The sequence below is a fragment of the Thermobia domestica genome, chromosome 2 (assembly GCF_964235325.1).
Source record: "Thermobia domestica chromosome 2, izTheDome1.hap1.1, whole genome shotgun sequence".
NCBI lineage: Eukaryota > Metazoa > Arthropoda > Insecta > Zygentoma > Lepismatidae > Thermobia > Thermobia domestica.
This window is the reverse complement of record NC_137455.1, coordinates 19,784,843-19,810,719: the sequence shown is the minus strand read 5'-3', so window position 1 is coordinate 19,810,719 and position 25,877 is coordinate 19,784,843. Positions and strand designations below refer to the sequence as shown.

Below are 25,877 nucleotides of genomic sequence, written 5' to 3'. Positions count from 1 at the left end.
ACCAATTGTTCCATCATACACTTACCTTAATCATCGTCTCCCTTAGCCTAAAGGACATAATCGTGGGGCGTTAAAATGAAAGCTCTCATTTGATTTTCATTTTTTTCTTCATCCAGACAAAGAATCACATAATTGGAGTTTTATGTTGCAAGAATAACACACAAGACGTTCACTTACCGTCAGAACTCATCTTTTCGTAAAATGGAATATGATACCTTCATCTTCTATAGCCCCTTCGGTTGACTCCCTTTTTGTGAGTCCTCCCGTTCTTCACTCGTGTCTATAAAGGGACATGTACAGTCAGCGACAAAAGTTACTTCCGTGTGGTAAAATTTATTTCGAAAATAACAGTGGTATGACTGGAACGTACAAAAAATTACATTCTTTTTAATTTACTGAAAACTCTACTGAAATTGTCCTTCGATTCTGTAGTTATTTACGAAACTAATTTTATCAAACGGAAAGACCTTTCATCACTGACTTACAAAGTGAGGAAGTAGGATGGAAATTGATGCTCATATTGGAATGATATGCTGTGTACACAGCACAGTTTCACCTAGTTTTAAGTTAAAATAATATTGACATTTTAATTCATACGACGTTAACAAAATATTTATTGAAAATACAAACCTTTCTACAAATATCTCCATATAATATTAACATTTCTTTAGGTCCATTAAGCACTCGTATGCAGGTCTAGTGGCTAGTGCAGGTGCCTTTGGTGCACAAGATCCCGAGTTCGAATCCCAGAGCAAGTTCCCTTATGTCTACGCATCCACTGCCGGAGAGACTTGGATTCGATTCCCAAGGGGGGCGGTGGCTCAGTGGTAGAGCATTCACCTCTGGTGCATGGTGTCCCTAGTTCGATCCCAGCTCGCGCCAAGTGGAGTTTGTGGTGGACAAACATTTGTGTCCGTAGGTTTTCTCGGGGTTTTCCCGTTTTCTTTCACTTTATCATTCCACCATTGAATTCATTTCTCATCATCACTGTTTCCTTTAGCCTAGCCGGCATAATCGTGGGACGTAAAACTTAAAGATTTTATTTCATTTCACTTTCGATTCTCAGTGGGAAGTCATGTGATTCGGATTCCATGCTAAGCTGCAGATCCACATCTTGCCTGCCCACGCACCTGAAAGGACATTAAACTCGAAAACAACGAACCAATCGGGTTCTGTTCTCGATGGAATGTCATCAAATGGACTACTACAGTGGTTCTGATCTGACGAATGATTTTAAACTGTAGGTCTCATCCTGTTTAGCCTCTCTGCTGACAAAGGACGTAAAGACAAATCAATCTATCTTATCTTTTGGCGTATTAAGTAATTTTAGTATATTTGTCACTGCATAGAGCCGCTCCTAAACATAACAATACAGCAACAACGTTATGTACGAAGGGGGACCCAAAAATAACCGGAAACGTACTCCTACGCATCGTGTATTTGAAGCACGAGGTTGCGTCACTAGGACGCTGTATGATTGGTCTCGTCGCGTGTGACGATTTTGTTTAAAAACTCTGGATCGTCTATGACTGCGTCCTTCATTGCACGACAGGCTTCCACGCGACGATCTCTTTGATCTTTGGTGAGAAGTTTAGGCACAAACTTAGCAGCCAGTCGTCGTATTTCCAAATCGTCGTGCAAAATGAGCTAAATGGAGCTCCAGGATAACCCTGATAAGTCTTCGGGTTGGTCAATCTTTCTTGATGGGATCACGGATTTTGGCGATTTTGTTCTCTGTTCACTTACTTGAAGATCAACCGGAACGGGGCTGATTTTCAATGGTTGTTCCCCAAACGAAGCAAACCATTCGTACACTTAAGTTTTACTGAGAGCATTTTCTTTGTAAGTTGTTTGCGTAATCACAACAGTTTCTTCTGCGTTCTTGTCGGTTAATGTTGTGTGTTCCTTTCGAGACTATATTTACATAGTAAAATATGGTAGGATCTCAAGATTTTTTTTTTTTTTTTTTTGACAGCTACAAGATTCATTTAACGTGGCAAGGCCCCTTTAGAAGCGCAACTGCGTACTACAAGCACACGATGCGGAGGAGTACGATTCCAGTTAATTTTGGGTTTTCCCTCGTATAACAAAAGAATTATACAGTATAAAAGTACAGGAATAGCAGCCCCTCACTCAGGCACATTGCTAATAATAGCAAACCCAATGTGATGTAACAGACAGTTTAGAATGGATTAACGAAAGGAGGAAGAAAATGAAAAAAAAATGCACATAATGTTACGGAATACTATAAATAAATAAATATTTCGCAGGTAGATTAGTTCAAGGGAAAGCTTGATCGTGTTTAACAACCCTAATTCGGTAATTTCAGGATATTATATATAGAATATTATTTTTGTTCTAATTTAGTTGCTCTGTTGATTTGTGTGTGAAATATGCTTTTTGCTGCTCATGTTTAGTAAACAAATAAAACGAAACTGTTAATTCGTTTGCTTGCTTGCTTTTCTGTCTGTAGAAATGTAATTATACCTTGTTTACTATATTCTAATTGAATCTCGTAGCAACAAGTTCCCATTGTAGAGAACTCAATATCTATCGCATATTTAAATATGAGTGTGTAGGGAGCGGGATATGTTTAAGTACTAATCATTCAAAATCAGTGCCTTCCTAATATTATGCTGGCAGATTACAATGTCTATTAACAACACAAGGAGTTGAGTTGATTTTGAGTTTAACGTTCTGTTCAGCAGCGAGGCCATATGAGACGTGGACCTACTAATTAACGTGGAATCCGAACCACATGAACTCCCGCCGGGAATCGAACCCGAGTCTCTAACAACACAAGGACTATGCTGCAAATATTATTTTATAGTTGGGTACAATCTAGACCAGGGATGGGAAACCCGCTCATTCGACCTTCAGATTTAGTATGACCGTCTGGGTTTTGGGAGGAAAATGCTAAATTATATAAGAAAATACTTCCACCTGTATTTTCAGCATAAAATTATAGAACTAAGGTGGTTTTATAAGAGAAAGAATACAGATGAAGTGTAAGGTAAAATTTTCATGCTACATCAATTATTTCCTTGTTAAGGTTGGTGTAAAGGGACAAGCTTTGCCGGTAGATGTCACTGCAGTGTTCGTACCTCTCTTATGTATTTTTTACCTTTCACGAAAATTCACGATTTTTCTTACAAATTTCAACCTAGAGACTTCAAATTTTTACAGAAGAAACTTCATAACCTATTGAAGACAACAATCCGTGACGATTTTTTAAAATTTAGAATTTTGTTCATTGTTGAAATAGTTATATTATTAACCCTTAAGAGATCCGGGGTTTTTGGGCTATTTTTTAGACTTTCAGTCAAGCAGCTACTGCATCGTCACTATTTATCCTAGGATCATGGTTCATACCTCATTCTCTTCAGAATGGAGGTGGCTTTCAAATGATACCACTTGCATGCTCATATCAGATACCAGGAGCGGAAAAATTATGTCAAAAGGAAAATTTCGGAGGGAAATTTTTTTTCTCGCACTTTGGGCCCCCCTGGAGCGCCCCTGTGTGAACGTAGCCTTCTAAAAAAAATATGATAAATAGTACTTGGTATACTGAATGTGTGTGCCAAATTTCAAGTTTCTATCTTGAATACCAAGGGCGGGAGAAATTTTATCAGGAATTCCCACCATGCCCCAAATTACCGTAAAACGCCATGATCTCAGGTTAAAAATTTCCTGAGACATCCCTAATTACCCTAGGGTCACTTTTCGCCCATCATTTTCTTCAGAATAGAACTGCCTTTCAGACGGTATGACCCACGTGTCTCCATCATGTATCTAAGGCGGGAAAATGAGGAAAAACGGGATTTTTTTGGGTCTAAATATCATTTTTTCAACTTTTAGCCCCCCTGGACCCCCCTGTTTTAACGCAGAGATCTGAAAAAATCTGGTAAATACTACTCGGTGGGCTGAATGTTTATGCACAATTCCAATTTTCCAAATGCAAAAGTAAGCCCGCCAAAAAATAAAATATACCAACAATGTCCCATATTCCCGTATACAGAGGAAAATTTTTAAACATTCCCTGAGACATCCCTAATTACCCTAGGGTCATGTTTCGCCCATCATTCTCTTCAGAATAGAACTGCCTTTCAGGCGGTACAATTCACTCGTCCCCATTGTGTATCTAAGGCGGTAAAATCCCGTGAAAGGGAATTTTTTGGTAAAAATTTCCCTTTTTCAACGTTTAGCCCCTCTGTACCCCCCTGTTTTAACGCAGAAATCTGAAAAAAAAATCTGGTAAATACTACTCGGTGGACTGAATGTTTGTGCACAATTTCAATCTTCTAGGTGCAAAAATAAGCCAGCACAAAAATAGTAGCGGAAATGTCCAAAATTCCCCTATACAGAAGTATATTTTGATAAAAATTCCCTGACACTTCCCTAATTACCCTAGGGCCATGTGTCGCACATCATTCTCTTCAGAATAGAACTGCCTTTCAGGTGGTACCATTCACTTGTCTCCATCGTGTATCTAAGGCGGGAAAATAAGGAAAAATGGGATTTTTGGCTAAAAATATCCCTTTTTTCAACTTTTTGACCCTCTGGATCCCCTCCTGTTTTAACGCAGAAATCTGAAGAAAAAATCTGGTAAATACTACTCGGTGGACTGCATGTTTGTGCAAAATTTCAATCTTCTACGTGCAAAAATAAGCCCGCCAAAAATACTTTACATAAACCCCCCAAAAAAAATATTACACGAAAATATAAATTTTAAACTTATCACGTCATCACCTCCTATGTCTCGACACAGGAAGGTGTGAAACCATCCGTAATGTCTTCTGCAATGCCTCTGGACTTGAAAAAAAAAAAGCTCAAATAGGAGAGAAATAACGCAATGTACCATGAAAAACGCATATGGTACAAATTATACCATGAGATCCCCAAAGGGTTAAAGGTTTGGATATCCAATTCAACAATCAAGCCATTTCAACAATGAAGAAAATTCTAAATCGGCACGGATTGTTGCCTTGAATAGGTTATGAAGTTCCTTCTCTAAAAATTCGAAGTCAGTCTGAAATTTGTAAGAAAAATCGTGATTTTTTTTTTTTTTGTGAAAGGTAAAAAAAAAAAATACATGAGAGAGATACGAAGAATGTAGTGACATCTATCGGCAAAATTTGTCCCTTTTAACCAACCTTAAACAAGGATAATTCTATTGAGAAAGTGTACAAATGTATGCTGAGTTAGGAAGTTCTGGGAGATGAGTCCGTATCCGGTGGCCCATCTGGGTGCTTCCTGAGTGTTATACGTTTTCATGTAAGTTAATAAAATAACACCAAGTAATAATTAAAATAACTACAAAAATTAGGTCTATTGAAAAGTATCATACGCAGCTTTTTTCGGGGGAAGGGGGGCGGAAATAGGCTTTGTCAACGTGCCTTTGAAACAAAGGTTCCCCACCCTAATCTTGACTGTTACGTAGCATAATCAAGTCTCTTGACATGTACAGATTAGCATGGAACCCCTATGCCCGTAGGTTCCCTGAGCAAGTGACCAAGTGTTAAGACCAAAATACCATAGCTATTTTTTTTTAGTGGGAAATTGGATTAGTTACTTTGAAGAAACAGGACAACCCCAAAGGAGGTTAAAAAAGTTTTTTTTTTTTATCTACTCCCCTATAACATAGGAAGTAATACTATAAAATAGGAGGGTAAGTTCTGGAACTACTGCCCTGTAACACAGGAAATACTATAATACCGGAGGGTAAGAGTTTTGGAACTACTGCCCTAGAACATAGGAAGTAATACTATAAAATAGAAGGGTAAGAGTTGTGGAACCACTGGTTTAGAACATAGGAAATAATACTATAATATCGAAGGGTAAGAGTTTTGGAAACTACTGCTCTAAAACATGAGAAATAATACATAATATAAAATAGTTTTGGAACTACTGCCCTAGAACATAGGAAATAGCACTATAAAATAATAGGATAACAGTTTTTGTATTACTGCCCTAGAACATAGGAAATAGAAAGTACTAGTATTGAATATGCTATCTTCTGGTGAAGAAGTACCTGAGTTATAAAGGTTAGGTCGTAAATTGTCATATCGTACTTGTTAATTGAAGATATATCCCAGACTATTACCACTCGATTTCATACTAGGTGTTCTCTGTATCTTAAGTCTGTGTATGTCATTTAGAATTCTGATGGGTGCCAATGTGTAATTTTTTAAAAGTTTTTTTTCTATGGAAACCCAGTTTGGAAATATTAGTTTTACTATTAATATTCATAAAAACGAAATTTTAAAATATATTTTATTCTTTCTTTTCAGGCAAATCGACACGTGACTGACTTGTTTGAAGATCTTCGAGATGGACACAATCTCATTTCTCTACTGGAGGTTCTCTCCGGAGAGCATCTAGTAAGTCTTCCTTTTAATTTAAACAGCTTTTCATTTAATATATATATATAAGTACACTCATGTCGAAAATGATTGTCGCATATCTATAACTGTCTTCTTGTAAGAATATAATTTGATAATGATTTTGCAGGGTACTTTTAATACTGATACTATGTGTATAATCGGGAAATGTATATTTATGGTAAATTCCATAGGAAAAGAATTATAAATACGAAAATTAGAATAAGTAAAACAAAATGTTGCTAAATGGACAAGAAAGTTTTTTTATTTTCGTTTTATTGTTCTTATTTACTGCTCTTTTGACACGAAATTTCCCACATACGTGTCTTTGCCGCTTATACACATACTAACATACTGGACGAAATTGTTATCAAATTATATTCCTACAACAACATATGCGACAATAATTTTGGACATGAGTGTACCACCCTATGTTGTTTCCTAGAGGTTAACAAAACTATTTTGTGTATGACCCAAGAGCTTAATTTGTATTTGTAAAGGAGAACGAAGATTTCATTGTAGAGGGATCGCTAGTTCGATTTCAGATCATTTGAATTGGCGGCGGACAACTTCGAGTCCATATGAGTGTTCTTGAAGTTCTTATATTTTCGTTCGTCATTGACTCCCCCCCCCCAAAAAAAAAATCAACATACACTATACAGGTTGTTTCAAAATGAATATCTGGGTTTTAAGGCTTCGTAGTATTTATTAAATTAACTAATAATTTTAAATAATAAATCAAATTAAAGAGCAATTCAAATAGTTTTGTACGTACGCATGTGCATGCACTGTTTCCTCTGTCTGCCGTTAGAAAGCGCTAGTAGCAAAGATGGCGACTAGTGAGCAGAAAGCTTTCTGTTTTACATTTTACAAAGACTAAATCTATAGTTATAGTGCAACTATCTGTATGAAAAACTTAAAAGAGACGCTTACAAGTATATTCTTATTGTTTCCTGTTGCTTCAAGCTCTAAAGCCTACAGATTATGGCTTACGTGTTAATTTACAAATAAAATATTGCCGCATGACGATGAAGATTTTCTAGACCGGGTCGTCTTCAGTGACGAATCGACATTCTACCTAAGTGGCGATGTGAACACTCATAATGTTCGCATCAGGTCGTCAACAAATCCCCACGAAATGATACAGTTGCATCGAGACTCCCCTAAATAATTGAATGTGTTTTGTGCCATATCCTGGCAGGAAATTTGAGCCTCTCTCTCTCTCTCCTATCGACTCGTGTGCCGTGTGAGGAATGGTGCTCGCATTGAACAATTATAGCAAAAATTGTTTGAGTTGCTCTTTCATTTGTTGTATTATTTATAATTGTACGTTAAATGTAATAAATACTATAAATTCTTATAAACCCGATATTCATTTTGAAACACCCTGTATATACATATATTGTACGAGTTCAACCGAACTCTTCAGGTTTGCATTAAACTTCGCATAGCGGTAGATTGTGTATGCTATACGAGCGTGTGAAATATTGTGCAGTGCAGATTTTTCATTTCTGAATATGGGCGGTCAAATTAGAGACGTGGATTTTTCATTTCTGAATATGGGCGGTCAAATTAGAGACGTGGATTTTTGGTTTCTGAGTATGGGCGATCAAATGAGGGGCGTGAATTTTGGTTTCTGAGTATGAGCGATCAAATGAGAGCGTGAATTTTGGTTTCTGAATATAGGCGATGAAATGAGAGCGTAGATTTTCGGTATCTGAGCATGGGCGATTATATTGATCTCCAGTGTATTTTAACCACTATGACAACACAGTATAAAATATTGTAACTTGATAGGCATGAAGTTTTTAGAAAATTGTTTTAAATGAAACTCGTAACATTCTTTTGAAAATAATATTTTGGAATATTGACCATTTTTATTTGATCTTGATATTAAAACTATTTTGAATTAAGTAATTTTTATCTTTACTTTCCAACAAAGGTCTTAACCGCCTAAGTAAACAATTGACTTACAATTCACTGTAAGTGTTACTTTATTTACTTAGCCTACTATATCAGGCTCTGCATTATGTAGTATTTTACAGCTGTGTTTTTGCTTGTAAGCTGTTTGCAGCATTCAAAATAAAATTAATAATAATAATAATAATATAATAATAATAATAATAATAATAATAATATAAAGTATATTGCCGTTTACTCCAGACTCTTATGTTTGTACTTCCTGAGTATTAGATATCTACAAATGTGATACTGCAGATTGTTACTGTTACTTTAAAAGTTGTAAGCAAAAAAATTTGAAATTTCAAATTCACAGAGAGACCTCCCCTTCGAAGGGAACGAAGAAACTTGCATTCCGCGAAACCAAACATCTTAAATAATTGCGCGGTTTGTGGTCAAGAATACATAACATGTAATATACCTTGGATTCCCTTCCTAGCGAACGGTTGAACTACCATTATTTTTTAATGTTGTAGTCTGGAGGGTAAAAGAGTGGAATGTAAAACTGCGGTTTGATGAAGTACGAGCGTTGGTTAAGAAAACGAAAGAAGAAATGGGAGAATTAGGGAGAGGGGGGAAGGGAATGTGCAAATTGTATGGTGCATGTTATCCAGAGCAATGTTTCTCTTGACTTTTTCCCAACGTGATTACCTCCAGCGAAAATGCCATTTCCTGTAGGACGGTTCAATAGATGCACGATCTCAATTTATTGTTTCCCGTACTAATATGTTCTTTCTTTCTTTCCGTAATGACGTCTCTAGAAAACACTTCTTAGTTTCTGTGTTTATATGATGAATGTTTCGTTGTTAAAACTTTTGAAATATAATCTAATTTGACGCTGTTCAAAATAAGCTTACTTGAGATTTCTTTATAGATCATCATTAGGTATTCTGCCATTATTGGTAGTCACTTGCTAGGTATTCTGCCATTATTGGTAGTCACTTGCTAGGTATTCTGCCATTATTAGTAGTCACTTGCTAGGTATTCTGCCATTATTGGTAGTCACTTGCTAGGTATTCTGCCATTATTGGTAGTCACTTGCTAGGTATTCTGCCATTATTGGTAGTCACTTGCTAGGTATTCTGTTATTATTGGTAGTCACTTGCTGCAATTGAGAAGCTTCAATGCTCCACGATCTTCCACTAACGTCTTTGTCTTTACATACGACTTTTCTGTTTTAATATGGTTTATCAATTGTAGTGTCCTTCACATTCATCCCCTCTTTCCTGCCACCATATCCTCTAAAACGTCCCTCATGATACAGTTCCTTCTCATCCAATGTCCCTACCAGTTTCTTTTCCTCTTCTTAATAATATCTAAAATTGTTATTTTCTCCCCCACCATTTCTAACACTCTCTGCAGGATGTTACGTAGTCATACGTTAAGTTCAAAACTACAGGATTTACGCATGTAACCTACGCTTTTTACGTACGCCACATAAGTTTTTTATTCTCTGTGAGGAATTTTCAAAAGTGCTGAAACGCGTCTTCTCATATTTTTTTTAATATAACAGTTTATATCTTTCAACTTAAGAGAATCCCCACATGAGTCACTTTCTCAACAAAGAAAGGGAAATTTGGACGCTATAAAATTTACCCCCGTTTTCCCTCTTAGGAGCAGAATTTTCGAAAACTCTTAAACATATATTCCCTTATGATTATAAAAGAGTTTATATACCGAACTTCTCATCTCCAACGCAAGAGAATTCCCACGTTTGGCACTTTGGGATTCAATAAAGTGAAATTTTTATTTTATAGAAAAAAAATGGTTTCTTTGCCCCCTTAGGAGCAGAATTTTCTAAAATACTGAAACACATATTTTCTTAATTTCTTTTAAGAGCTTTTAAATCGAATTTCATTCTGCAATTTAAGCGAATCCTCACATTCAGCACTTTAGGAATAAATAAATAAATAAATAAATATTATTATTATTATCATTATCATAGGTGTTTTGCCGTTATTGGCAGATCACTTGTTACAACTGAGAAGCTCCCATGCTCCACTGTCTTCCACTAACTTCTTCGTCTTCACGTGCAATTTTTCTGTTTTGATATCGTCCATTAATTGTAGTTTCCTTGCCGCCCTCCCTCTCTTTCCTGCCACCATACCCTCTAGCAAGTTCCTCATGATGCAGTTCCTTTTTAGCCAATATTCCAACTAGTTTCTCTTCCTCTTCTTAATAATATATAAAATTGCTCTTTTCTCCCCTACCGTTTCTAGCATCATCTCATTCGTTTTCCGCTCGACCCAGCTAATTCTCTCCATTCTTCTCCACACCCACATTTCGAAAGCTTCCAGTCATTTTTCGTCATTTTTGTATAACATCTATTTGTCTGGCCCATACAGCACAGTACTTCACACGAAGCTTGTTATTAGTTTTTCTCAGCTCTTCATGCAAGGTCCCCTTTCTTTCTCCTAAAGGCTTCTTTTGCCATTCCTACCCTTGCTTTTATTTCACGTTCACATTTCATATCATTACTAATAATACTATCAAGATATCGAAATCTAGTCACCTGTTCTATTCTCTCCTCTCCTACTTCTATATTTGACATCGACCTTTTCGTTCCAATCACCATGGCTTTTGTCTTACTAACATTTATTTTCACCCATATTCTCCGCAACCCTTCAAGTTTCCTAACATCTTATTGATTTTGTATTCAGATCTTGCAACAAACGACCATATCATCTGCAAACCGTATACACCTAATCATTCTACCTGCTACTGAAATGCCGTCTTGATTGCGTAGGCTCTTTTTTACTCTCTCTTCTGGCTAATATTAAATAAAGGGAAATTTCAACGTAATTCAAGTTTTATTACTCCCATCGCTTTGGAGCGGAATTATCAGAAACGTTGAAATATGTGTTTCCTTTATAACTAAATGTCTATATACCGAATTTCAGATATCCAACTTAAGCAAATCCTCACATTCGGCACTTTCCCATCAAGCAAAGGGATTTTTTTTTAGTACTTCATAAACATCCCTTTTTCTCCCCATTGGATCAAAATTTTCGAGAACTCTGAAACACGCATTTTCTTATTTTTAATGAAGAGTTCATATGCCGAGTTTCATCTTTCCAACGTAAGGAATTCATGATATACAGTATTCTTGAGGAAATTTTAGAATCCCCGTTTACTCCCCTTATAATCGGTATTTCCAAAAATCCTTTCTTATCCCATACCTTCATGACAAAACAGTATTCTTTTGAAATTTCACATTAATAGCAATAGTGGTATGGGCTGGACGATGATGAGTCACCTATTTCTAATTTTTTGTAATAGTATAGACTAGCTGAAATGCCCGTTCTTCGCACGAGGAGAATAAATTTGTAGAAATGTTTTCAATTCTTTCTCCGCTTAGGGCACGCGTTTCGGTTATAAAAGCCCGTAAGATATATTATTTTGAGCATTAATTTTTGAACTCTTGTTTCTCCTTAGGATGCACCCTTTAATGAAAATGTCATTTTAAAAACTTTATTTAGGTAGAATAATCCAGAAGCAATTTCAAACGGGTCAGCCTTTCCTGATACCCAAAACTATGAATTCAATATTAATGTCGGTCATTTTATTTTTCATCCCTAGTCCAATGGGAGCTGAACTTGAATTTCGGCATTGGAAGTATCACTGTTCATCTCAGCGTTCCGAAAACTTTAGATTGGACACTAATATCGGTCGTTTTTTTAAAAATATTTTTACAAGTACTCCCTTCCACCCGGCCACGAGTGTGTTAGAAGTGTCTTACCCTTGTAGTAGTTTTTTTTTTTTTTTTTTTTTTTTTTTAAGATTGCAAGTCGTATTATACCAAATTTGGTTGAAATTACTCCAGACATTACAGAGTTATAGTGGAACATGCATTTTTATGTATAGATTCCCCTTAATAAGGGTAGTTTTCAAAAATAACTGGAAGATGGGTTCGCTTATTTTAAATAGAGTATTTATATAATATCCTTTACTTCATAACCTCGGTATTGTAGAAGGTCGTAAAACTTATACAAAGCAAAAACTTATTAGTTAGTTATCCGTATTTGTCAAGAATAATAAAGTAACTTTTATTGGATCGTTGATGATAATATCAGAAGGTAATACTTAATATTAGATACCGGAGTGGGCGTAGGTTGTCTCTATTCTCCTCATGGACTGTCAAGTGATTTTTTCATTCTTTTTTTGGTGTTAATATGCAAATGTCTTTTGTCTGCCTCTGATGGAGCAAAGAGTAAAGTGTTGACTGAGAGAAGATGACGTAAGGGTGTTCACATCTCAAGTGTTTATTTAACTTTCGTGCTTTATATGTACACAATGTTTCAGAAATAAAGCTATCCTTTTTTGCCGTGTAACTGTGCTACCTACATCGAACATTGTGTTGCGTTGCATTACCTTTCTCAACTTCCAGGGAAATTTGTTAGGCAAATAGAAGGACATATTAAAGAATTCTTTTCTTTTAAAAAATTTGCATTGCGTGCCTTCTACTACCTAACTTACTTTATAGCGTATGGAATCCGGAGGTTCAATGCCGCGTTCACAAAAGCTCTCCATTGACTTCTGTCCTTAACCAACTGGATCTAGTTTTTACTTTGTATTTCTATTTCTGTGAGATCCACCTTAATATTGTCGTCCCTTCTGTGCCTAGGTCTTCTTAATGGTCGTTTTCCGGCCTTTTAATACACTTAACATTTTCTCTGTATTAACCCTTTACATTCCGGCTTTTTAAAGGTAAATTACAGACTTTCAGTCAAGAGGTTACAGCATCATCCATATTCATCCGAGAAACATGGTTCATACCTCGTTTTTTCACAATAGAGCAATCTTCCAAATTGTACCATTCAAACATCCCTATCATGTGCCTGAGGCGAAAAATTTTGAGAGAAATCGTTTTTTTTTTTTCAAATTTTGAGCCCCTCTGGACCCTCCTGTGTTAACACAAAGATCTGAAAATCAACTGAAAAATACTAAGGGAAGTACTAAATGTATGTACAAAATTTCAGGCTTCAGACATCCCTATTTATCCTAGGGTTCATGATTCGTACCTCATTCTCTTCAGAATAGAACAGTCTTTCAAACGGTACCATTGACATGTTTCCATCATATATCTGAGGGGGAAAAATTGCGAAAAAATGATTTTTGGTTCAAGTTGACCTTTCCTTTAATTTTTGCTCCTCTAGACACTCTAGTGTTAACAGAGATGTGAAAAATCTGATAAATACTACTCGGTGGACGGAATGTTAAATTTTAGTCTTCTAGGTGCAAAAGTAAGCCCGCCATAAAACAATAAAAATAGGCCTAACAAAAATATTTTTTATAAAGTTATGACGTCATCACCCGCTGTGTCTCGACGCGTTATTAGTACTTAAAGGAGTATCCCTATACCTCAATTTCCTTTTTACAGTTCGTTTCGCCGATAACGGAGGATGGTAAAACATGGATATTTAGATAGTTTGCGTACTAGTTTGTTTGTAATTCCTTAAACCGCTTGGGATCGTTCCTGTAGTTTCTAATGCAGAGCGTTTCGAAACATGAATTTTCGAATTTTCGTTGGTTCATAACTCTGAAAGGAGACGTTTTTCGTCCCATGTTTATAAGAACTTTCTCCTTTCATTTCATATAAGGAATCACCTCCCAAAGTTTGTTGGTGGAGTTACTTACTTATTAAGAGCCATTTTCTACCCTGAGTATGCAATATTTGTATATTTATTGTTGTATATTGAAGTGTTTGTTAGCGAAATGCTGAAGTAGTTCGACTGGAAACTAATTATTTACCTTTTGTTTTTCAGCCTAGAGAGAGAGGTCGAATGAGATTTCATATGCTTCAAAACGTTCAGATTGCGTTGGATTTCTTGCGATATCGAAAGGTAAGAAGATTGATTCACCTTTTGTATAATTTGAAATTAATTTGAAAATGCTCCGAAAGTTGAAAAAATTGTAATTTCTTGATCGAAATAAATTGTTTATTGTGTTTTTTGATCGAAATAAATTGTTTATTATGTTTTGCAGACTTGAAATGTAATAATGTAACACATATTTTTAATATAGCAATATATTTTTGAAAAATGGCATAAATACAGTAGTAATATTGGAATTTTAGTCTATCATTGTTGTAGGGGAATACCACGATTTCCTTAAACAGCATATGCATTGATATAGCTCTACCACGATGATTTGATCAACGGTAGAATTTAAAATTAAAATTAGTATAAGAAGTAATTGCCTTGTCAGTGATTTATACTAAATCAACTGTTGTAAAGAGACATTAATGCAATGTTGCAATAGCTTATATTATCAGTGTTTTCAGCCAGTAAGTTATTGTAGGCAAGCTTTATCCTATAGTTCGCGTCACCCTAATTGGCATGTGGGATCAGCCAATAAGCTATCGGTGCGCTGTTACTAAACCTTCAAAGAGGAATCATATCATTGATAATTGATTTTGTTCGTATTTGTGGACAATTATGAATGATTATATTCCTCTCTGAAGGTTAAGTAACAGCGCACTGCGAGCTTGTTGGCTGATCCTACATGCCAATTCGGGTGACGCGGACTATAGAAGAATATCAGAACAATGGAGAAAGAAATGACAACAAAAATGAAAGTAAGCACAATATATAAAGAACGGAAAAGGAAAGAAGAGCAGTATCGAAGTAACAAAAAAAAAAAAAAGAATAAACAGTAACGGAAAATGACAGAGAAGATAATATCAAAATAACGAAAATAGGAAAGTAAGTACAAAATATAAATAACGAAAAGAAAAAAATGAACAATGCCAAAATAACGGAAGAACAATATTAAAATAACAGAAAAAAGAAAGAAAGAAAACAATATAAATCAATAGAAAAGAATAAAACAATATCAAAACAACGGAAATGGATAAAAAGAACAAAATTAAAATAATAGAAAGAGAGGACAGTATCAAAATATCGGAAAACGGAAGGAAATATGAAGAGAATAGAACGTGAAAGAAAGAATATTAAAATAACGGAAAAGGAAAAACCGAAACTATATCAAAACAGCCTAAAAGAAAAGAAAAATGACAAAACGGAAAAGGAAAGAAAGCAAAACAAATAACGGAAAAAGAAAGCAAAACATAAATAACGGAAAAATAAAGCAAAATATATAAATAACGGGAAAAGAAAGAAAGCATAACATAAGTAACGGAAAAAGAAAAGGACAATATCAAAACAACGGAAAAAGAAAGGACGTTATCAGAAAACGAAACGAAAGAGAAGGGAATGACAATGTGAAAAAGAAACGAAACAACATAAAGGAAAGGACAATGTCATAAAATATCTAGTAATTCTGAAATACAACAAACGAAATGGCCAATCTCATTGAGTAAATGCTTATCGTTAGACAGTTTGGAAGCTAGTTGTGTGACGTATTAATGGCCATTTTGATAGTACCGTGGCTACTGTGTTTTAATTTATATTAAGTCAAACTTTTGATGTTGTCCTTTGATTTGAATTATTTTTTTAAAAGGGAGAATTAATTATTACATATGATAACACTTAAGCCTTTACTTGGTTTCGCACTACGTTTTCTTGGTATAGACTTATTTATATATAAAAAAAAGTAACAAATGATCATTTTTTGAAATTGGTCAGTAACTTTTAGTAATTGTCATCAAATAGTGTATGGTAATTTAATAGTAGTTTCTAATACTTTTCATACTTTTATATAATGTAGAAATTCAAATGCTTGATATTTACATCACAAACTGCACCTCTTCCCCAGAGTTTTGGCCTATAAGAAAAGATATGGAAACAACTGTTAGTTGATTCAATATTATATGAGGTGTGTTCGAAAAGTATCGAATCTTTTTTTTTTTCGTGTAAACCATTGAAAACCGGGAGACTTTTTTTTTCAGTGTAGATGTAGCGGGAACACTCATGCGCAGTCATGATTTTTTTTTTCGCCCGCAAAATGCGTCAGTCGCTACCAGTCGGCCAACGAGTGAAGACGCGTAGTGAGCGGTTGTCGGATTTCAGTTGTTTGTAAAAAGACAGAAAACCTTGAGCAGCGATATTGCATCAAATTTTGTCAAAAGCTTGGCAATACCCAAGCGGAAACCATTTAATCTGATTCGGTACATTCGATTTTGAACGAGAATTTGGGCATGATGAGAATGTATGCAAAATTTGATTCACGCTTTCTTCGCCCAACACAACATTCTTTCGTGTCGTTAGGCTTCCTACTCACCCGACATGGCTCCATGTGACTTTTTTCGTTACTTCCCAAGCTGAAAATGCCACTAAAAGGGAACCGATCTGAGTCAAGAGAAGACATCATACGGAATGCGGCCTCACGGCTGCTCACCATTCCAAAAACTGCGTTCTAGACATGTTTCCAACAATGGCGGGGGCGCTGGAAGAAGTGTGTGTGTATTACGAAGAAGACTACTTAGCAGGGGATTAGTGTTTCGGTTTTCTATATTTTTGCTAACTAAAGCTTCGATACTTTTTGAACACACTTCGTATATGTTCTTTCATGTTCTTAAGGGTGTTCACTACAGCGAAATTAAACTACCGCTAATTCTAGAGTTTTTTCTGTAATATCTTCAAAACAAAAATATTCAGAAAGCAGAAACGTAGTGAACTAGACAATACGATTTTGCATGTGATACCTTTACCATAACTCATCTATCTGCTTTCGATTTGCGACTTTAGATAGATTTAGTATTTTTTGCGGGTTTTGTAAATAGCGGTATATCAAAAGCAGTAGGTGAATTGTGGTAAAGGTATCACATGCAAAATCGTATTGTCTAGTTCACTACGTTTCAGCTTTATGAATATTATTATTTGTTTTGAAGATATTACAGAAAAACTCAAAAATTAGCGGTAGTTTAATTTCGCTGTAGTGAAAACCCTTAAGTTATTCAGTAAAGTTCAGAAAAGTAAAATAGATTCTTAAGATGGGAGGAAAAAAAATGTTTATACAGATAGTCCTTTTATCATTTATTGGTAGAAGAAATCGTTAATAATCACGTTTCTGACATTTGCTGAAGGATCTTCAGAGAAGTGTCAGTTAAATGTGATACGAATGTCAGTCTAAATTATTTAGTGCTCCCTTTCTCCATGTCAAAGGAAACCGTTTGAATGAGATACTTGGCCGCTGATATCAGTGTTTAGCTTGTAAGTCAATCGATGATATAACCAGCAGCCTGGAGATTGAGTATAGAAACGGTAACCTGAGGCTTTGAGGCACTGACCTCTTGAATCGTTCGTAAAACATGCTAATGCGTAATCCTCTCATTAAGATACAAGATTATTTACATCATGAGTTAAATATAGCGATTATTTACTAAAAAAGACTTTTTTTTTTCATTCTCAAGTAAATACACGTATCGAGTAACGGGTGGCTCAACAAGTCAGGAAGAGAAAGTGAGCTGGGAAAATGACTCAATCATATAAAGCAGCACAACTTTTGTTTTATTTATTTGCTCTTTCGTAAACTGGAATAGTAATGAATCATAGTGGTTATTAATATAAAGTTATGATATATTTATAGGAGTAGGCAATGTTAGTTCAAAGTATTTTCTTTTAAGTAAGGTAGATCTGAGTTGAATGGATTTTGAGTTTTACGTCCCTTTCAGCAGCGGGGCTATATGAAACATGGACCTACTGATTAATGTGGAATCTGATCCACGCGAGCTTCCACTGGGAATCGAACCCGGGTTTGCCACGCCAAAGGCGTGTACGCTAATCGCTTAGTCACGAAGGAGCTCTTAGGTAGATCTGAAAGTGCATTGTGTAGATTTATTAAACCTTCCTAATGATACGTAGATTGAATATAATATCTGTGCTAAGTGCCAAAACTAGTATATTGAGTAAACAGTCCAGATGTTACTTCAGAACTGATGTAACATATAGGCACGCGTATTCTTCTGGAGATTATTTGAACCATTTCCACAGTGAATATTAGATAGCCAGTTTTGCACTGAGTAGTGTTAAACATACACACCATAGTTTTACATTAAACCAAAGTTTTCTAATTTTGGCACCTAGCACGGATTTTATCTTCAGTCTACATATGATATATCTACATAAACTACGAGTGCTCCTCAAACCGCACAAAAATCTCTTAATAATAAGTTCAGTTAGCAATTATTAGTGAAGATTGTGCATTATGTCTTATTTTATGTTTATCTTAGTGCCAGAAGAGGCTTTATAATAATTGTTTAATATTCAAAATTAAATGCTTAGTAAATCGTACTGAAGGTTGACTATTATGTCTCAATAAAGTTCAATACTTTTATATTGATTGCATAAACAAATGAAATTCAATATTTTAGATTGTTTGTCTAAGTAAATTAAATCTAAATAAATAAATTAAGATTTTTTTAAAAGGGATGCTTGATGCCTGTTTCATGATCGCACTATTTTATATTTACAGATAAAATTGGTTAATATCCGGGCTGAAGACATAGTAGATGGAAACCCTAAACTTACCCTTGGCCTAATATGGACAATTATTCTACACTTCCAAGTAAGTACCTCTTTGAAATTCTTCACGAATTTTATTAAATTTGTACCTTTTTTTTTCTTCGATGTTACCCGTCCTGATGGAGTGTTGTGTGATATTTGCACTGTTTATAAACAACCATTAACTTAATATTGTTTCATTTCAATAAGGCAATTCGTATCGAGTTACTGTGCTAGCCACCTTCCTAAATTGTGGCAGAGGAATCAATCAGTCAATTTAAATCTTAATAATATTCACTCTTGCTGAGTCATTCTTATAATATATTTCGTAAAAAAAAATTAAGGAAACTAGGAATCATCAAGAAGCACACAGCTTCTTATTTCGTAAAAAGGGAAACTAGGAATCATCAAGAAGCACACAGCTTCTTATTTCGTAAAAAGGGAAACTAGGAATCATCAAGAAGCACACAGCTTCTTATTTCGTAAAAAGGGAAACTAGGAATCATCAAGAAGCACACAGCTTCTTATTTCGTAAAAAGGGAAACTAGGAATCATCAAGAAGCACACAGCTTCTTATTTCGTAAAAAGGGAAACTAGGAATCATCAAGAAGCACACAGCTTCTTATTTCGTAAAAAGGGAAACTAGGAATCATCAAGAAGCACACAGCTTCTTATTTCGTAAAAAGGGAAACTAGGAATCATCAAGAAGCACACAGCTTCTTATTTCGTAAAAAGGGAAACTAGGAATCATCAAGAAGCACACAGCTTCTTATTTCGTAAAAAGGGAAACTAGGAATCATCAAGAAGCACACAGCTTCTTATTTCGTAAAAAGGGAAACTAGGAATCATCAAGAAGCATACAGCTTCTTATTTCGTAAAAAGGGAAACTAGGAATCATCAAGAAGCACACAGCTTCTTATTTCGTAAAAAGGGAAACTAGGAATCATCAAGAAGCACACAGCTTCTTATTTCGTAAAAAGGGAAACTAGGAATCATCAAGAAGCACACAGCTTCTTATTTCGTAAAAAGAAATTAAGGAAACTAGGGATCATCAAGAAGCACATAGCTTTTTATTTCGTAAAAAGAAATTAAGGAAACTAGGAATCGTCAAGAAGCGCACAGCTTCTTATTTCGTAAAAAGAAATTAAGGAAACTAGGAATCATCAAGAAGCACATAGCTTCTTATTTCGTAAAAAGAAATTAAGGAAACTAGGAATCGTCAAGAAGCGCACAGCTTCTTGTTTCGTAAAAAGAAATTAAGGAAACTAGGGATCATCAAGAAGCACATAGCTTTTTATTTCGTAAAAAGAAATTAAGGACACTAGGAATCATCAAGAACCACATAGCTTCTTATTTCGTAAAAAGAAATTAAGGAAACTAGGGATCATCAAGAAGCACATAGCTTCTTATTTCGTAAAAAGAAATTAAGGAAACTAGGAATAATCGAGAAGCACACAGCTTCTTATTTCGTAAAAAGAAATTAAGGAAACTAGGGATCATCAAGAACCACATAGCTTCTTATTTCGTAAAAAGAAATTAAGGAAACTAGGAATCATCAAGAACCACATAGCTTCTTATTTCGTAAAAAGAAATTAAGGAAACTAGGAATCGTCAAGAAGCGCACAGCTTCTTATTTCGTAAAAAGAAATTAAGGAAACTAGGGATCATCAAGAACCACATAGCTTCTTATTTCGTAAAAGAAATTAAGGAAACTAGGGATCATCAAGAAGCACATAGCTTTTTATTTCGTAAAAAGAAATTAAGGAAACTAGGAATAATCGAGAAGCACACAGCTTCTTATTATGAAACAGAAACTGTAATCTCAGAAAACTACGCATGAGAATTTAACCTCAAGCATGTCATTTGTTCAACACGATGTCGTTTATCGATTGATATTACATTTGGTAAATATCTCATTGTCGAACATTTGGTTTCCTTTGTAACTGTAATAATATTGTGAAATCTTTAAATATTCCAACATTTAATCTGATGTTGAGACAAAGAAAATGTTGCAGTAGTTAATATTAGATGGATAATAATGAATAGGTTAATATTATATCATATCTCATAATGTGAAGAAGATAAACTGCAAAATAAAGTAAAACTAAAGTACAGTTTAATAGTATTGTTAAATCAGAAATTGATGACTTGCGGTTTGAAGTACCGAGCTAAATATAGTCATTGCGTTATAACGTAGTTAGCAAGTGTTAGAAGTTGAAACAATTGTCGGAACTCTCAGAAGCTTCAAAGAGCGCTTTAATTGACTGATTAAAAGGAATAATTCCACGTTAAATCGCCTTGTTTACAAACAGTGCAAATGAGTAGAACAGTATTTATTGTACGCTTGTGTATCGTGATATATATATTACATTTTTGTGTACCTAATAATACATACAAACACGACTGCTCGAGTCAAGTTAATAACAATCGATTATAAAATGTGAATATTTTTGTTTGATTAGTATATTCATAAGTTATGCGTTCGGTTACTTGGTATTTTATCATTTAACATCGGAGAAAGCAGCAGATTATTGCTGTCATTGGGGGATTATTTCGTTTATTACGGTCTGCTAAAGTGGCAATAAGCGCCAGACTTTAATACCTTTCGCTATACATGTTAATTGGTAGTTGACATCGTAAGCAGTGATATGTTAATTTTAAAAGATAAACCAAACCAAACCACATAGCTATTTTCAAATTTGTCCATCGACCATTTTTTTTTTTTTTTTCAGATTCAGCATTATATGTACAGGGTGACAATTATTAATGGCCACATTTATGTTTAGTATAATTTAATTCGTGTGACACTTTTAGCTACAACATTGAAGTAGTAAATAGTACAGTACATGAAAATACAGGACATTAACAACATTGCCTATGTTTTGAAAATTATGTACGTACTTTAGGTATCCTCCCTTGAATCGTATGCATTTCTGACAACGAATTAACAAGTCATCCGCAACGTTTGCAAGTGTATCATTTGTTATCAAGTCAATTTCATTTATTTTATGGTAGCTTCCAGAGCCTCTACATTGTTTGGTTTATTGACATAGACTTTAGACTGTAAATAGCCTCATAAGAGACTCTGGAGCCGTTAAGTCTGGGGAACGGGAAGGCCATTTAGTGATAGCAAAGCTAGAAATTACGTGATTAAGAAATGTCTGCTGCAGTAATTTGTTTCAAGACCTGTGTGATTCATTGCACCGTCTTGCTGAAAGACCAAGTCCCTAACATCAAGGTTTCGGCGTTGTAACTCAGGAATTAAATAAAAAAGTATCTAAGCATTTGTCTGTAATGATCGCTATTAACAGATACAGTAACACCATTTTCTCTCACCCTTTCAACGGTTTCTTCATTACGTACAGATCTACGCCTATCCGTACATTTAGCATTCATTACACTGCCTCGTGTATCATGGAATTCAACATATCGCAGAATTGATTTCCGAATAGGAATTGCACGCATACCAAACCTAGCGCGAAACCTTTGAGCAGTGATAACTTGAGTAATTGCTAGCGAAATAAAATTCCACTATCTCTGCTTGCTCCTCTGTGCTCCATCTTTCTGTTACAACAATATATTTTGCAAGTGTTGGTTTTTATTTTAACCTAAAACGAAAGAAAAAGAAAACAGTACCACAAACCTTGCAATGTAAATGTGGTCATTATAACTAATTGTCATCATATATATATATATATATATATATATATATATATATATATATATATATATATATATATATATATATATATATAATATTATTACGACAGTATGCAAATATAAGTATCACTGTAAAGGGGAAAGTATGGCCTGATCGAACTTCATTAATTTCCAGGAGAGAAAAACCGTCATGCATAGTCTTTTAATTGATTCTAAAAAAATATTTCTACCCTCTCTACACATAAAAGTAACCCTTAAGAATTTCGTCAAAAAGCATCGATATAATGTCAGAGGTTTTCAATATCTGCGAAATCTATTTCCTAGGATTAGTGATTCTTGTCATATTTCCGACAATTTCCGCGACGTTGTATATGACTTCATATCAGACATTGGCAAGGGCGCCGATTTCTCTGTAAATTGGGGGGGGGCTGCATTCAGATGCAGAAGGTACGGTATATAAATGAGTATTTTAAGACAAATTGCATTCAAATTATGCCAAATATTGAATATTCATAAATACAATAGGAGGGCCCACATGAGCTTTGGGGGGGGGGTCGGCGCCCTTGGACATTGGAGAACAACATGAGCCTTAAAATGCACGTTTTAGACTCTTATGTACTTCTTCTCAAACCTTGGCGCTGTGAGTGGCGACCATAGTCAGAAGTTTCATCAGGCTATTGAGGAAATGAAGAAACGTTACCAGGGAAAATAAAAGTCCTTTCATGTTAGCTTGATTATACCTGGATTTCGCAGAGGGATGTTTTTGATGCCAAATACACGCGAAAATCATATACATTTGAAATAAATTTCGAACATGTATTTTTATTGCAACAGCGCCTTCTTGCACGCATAATTACATAAATCGTAGCACATACTTCTTCCTCTGTCTCATCAAAACTGTGGCAGAAAAAAAAAATCAAATCTGAAATTAGCGGTGTTCAAAATTGAAATTAACATTTAACGTCACACACTTATGCTGTTTAGGCTGAAGGAGACGGGTGATTAAAAACCTGAATGATGAAAGAATTGGTGGGATTAGAATGTGGGAGGAAATGTGAGGACCTCGAGAAAACACGCGGATACTATGTTGTTCACCGTAAATTTACATGACCTGGAGTCGAACGAGGGAACCCTCGCACCGGAAGTGAGCGGTCTACCACTGAGGTACCATGCCTTCCTAAGTACATGGTTCGAATAATTACTACTGTAATAAAACGTTGTTCATATCACGAATATTTTTATATGTTACTCGTATCATGGTGCGGTGGCTCAGTGGTAGAGCGTTCACCTCCGGTGCTTGGGGTCCCTGATTCGATCCCAGCTCGCGCCGTGTGGACTTTGTGGTGGGCAAACATCGTGTGCGTGGGTTTTCTCGGGGGTTCTCCCGTTTCCTCCCACTTTCTTCATTGCACCATTTCATTCATTTCTCATTATCACCGTCTCCTTTAGCCTAACCGGCATATACGTGGGACGTAAAAGTCGAAGATTTCATTTCGTATCATGCATATCTAATAATGTAATGTTAGGAGTCAAGAATAGACCCTATTCCAATGATCGATCGTTGTTCGTTCGTAGAATTGTTTGAACTCAAGGGCGGATCCAAGGGGGCTATACCCCCCCCCTTGACGCTCAGGTTTACACTGGATAAAATGGGCTTCAGTTCAGCTTTAGACTGGATAAAACGGCAAATTATGGTTTAGCCCCTCCCTTGATCATATCCTGGATCCGCCACTGTTGAACTTTCATATTTGTTTGTGACAATTCACTTAACTATTTGGTATTAGAATTAATCTATTTGAGCTCTGTTATCTAAATTTTGGTACAATTTTGTTAAGTTTCTAATGTGTACTGAACAAAACAAAAGTAAAGAAAAAAGTGCCCATCAATATATGTTTATATAAAATATAGTATTTAATTTGATGAACAACTTTCCTGTTAAAATCAACAATAACATTTAAATTTAAAATTTGGCCATCTTAGCCGATAAAAGTTTAACATAGAAATGGTTTGTATAATGGCCTAGAATACCAGTACCTAACTTGTTAACCTAAGAAAATAAAATTTCGAATTATAAAACATTTTGGACATTGTGTTGATCATACATAAAAAAAAAAAAAAAAAATGTAGTTCATTTTTAAATGTTAATCGACATTTGAATATACAGCAAGTGTATTACATGTATACAAACACTCATTTATCATTGGTTATACAGTTCATATTTTCAAACAATATAATATACAAAAAAAATCCATTCCTGATCCGAATTATTTTCGGTGGTAATATCATGATAAAATCTGCCACCATTGAGATCTTGTTATAATAATGTTCTTGCTTGCTCGTTGTCGCCTACCCCTACGTAGGAACGCAAGGTAAGCTGTCCCTGTTTTGCTTTGGCTGTCCAGCGTCGAGAATGCCATACCATTATCCAGTATCAACTGTACATACTTATTATTTCTTTTCATAGCGCCTTAGCCTTGATGCTGTACCTGCTGTTGTTTGTCTTTCTATGTTGCCCGTCCTTTGTTGTGAATTGTATATTTTGTATTTGATGTTGTGTATGTAACTTGTCTCTATAAGGCCGCTTTCACACGTAACGATTTTTTATCGTACGTAGTTCCAGCTCGTAGCGTACATTTCACACGTTACGTTTATCGCTGGTGTTTCCGCTAACAGTAATACAATGTACTTAAACCATTCATTGTTCGGATATATAGGTTCTGGCTCCTGAGTTGTAGCTCAGGTTTTGTGCCAACTATAAATAAAATAATAATGATTTACACAAAACAATTTTGTCAGAACCCGATGAATCGCAACGGAACGCTTAACGAAAGTTTTGTGCGAAAATTCCACACTAAATGCTCAGACGTTATTAGCGTAACACAAAAAGCTGACAGAGCTGTACGGATAGAACTTGGCAAGTTAACACAATTTTGGCTTTCCACAAGGGTATCCGAAGAATTACTGTACAGTGGGAAGCTCGGAATGATATGGAATTGTTTTTGTACAGTTGATCATAGATATTCTAGAATGACCAATACTACATTTGCTCATACACAGTTAAGAGTCTGGATGTGTATCCGGCGATTGAACAACGAATATTCCTAATAGTACCGAAAAAAGATAAACAATATTGGGTGAAAAAGAAAAACAGTACGTAGGACAAGCTCACGTTTTAAATAAGACAGTGATAATTATTCTCATAATTATCTTGTAAGTGGCATTCATGATAATATGTCCAGTTTACAACACTTGGGGTTGTTTTGGTAATTGCTTTGTCGTAGACGTGTCAGAGAGTAAATAATTACTATCAAATAGCTATATGTGAAAAGATAAATTTTATTTGCTTATATTTCTCTCTGGATACACAATACTGCATATCCTTTCTCTTGTATCTTTTCTTTGTCTGTTACCGTTTTCACTGTATAATGATTAAATTTAAACCGGAAGTATCAGAAATCAACCACTTCCGGTTTAA

General features: G+C 35.2%; 1 protein-coding gene across 19 annotated transcripts in view; it reads left to right on the top strand.

The window, feature by feature from the left end:
- shot (dystonin-like protein short stop) overlaps positions 1–25,877 on the top strand; it is a 620,212-nt gene that overhangs the window by 259,883 nt on the left and 334,452 nt on the right. For all 19 annotated transcript variants that reach the window (XM_081739920.1, XM_081739887.1, XM_081739913.1 and 16 more), the window contains 3 exons: positions 6,291–6,380; positions 14,105–14,182; positions 18,714–18,806. In XM_081739920.1, the coding sequence (XP_081596046.1) occupies positions 6,291–6,380; positions 14,105–14,182; positions 18,714–18,806 (261 nt within the window). The remainder of the gene's footprint in view (positions 1–6,290; positions 6,381–14,104; positions 14,183–18,713; positions 18,807–25,877) is intronic.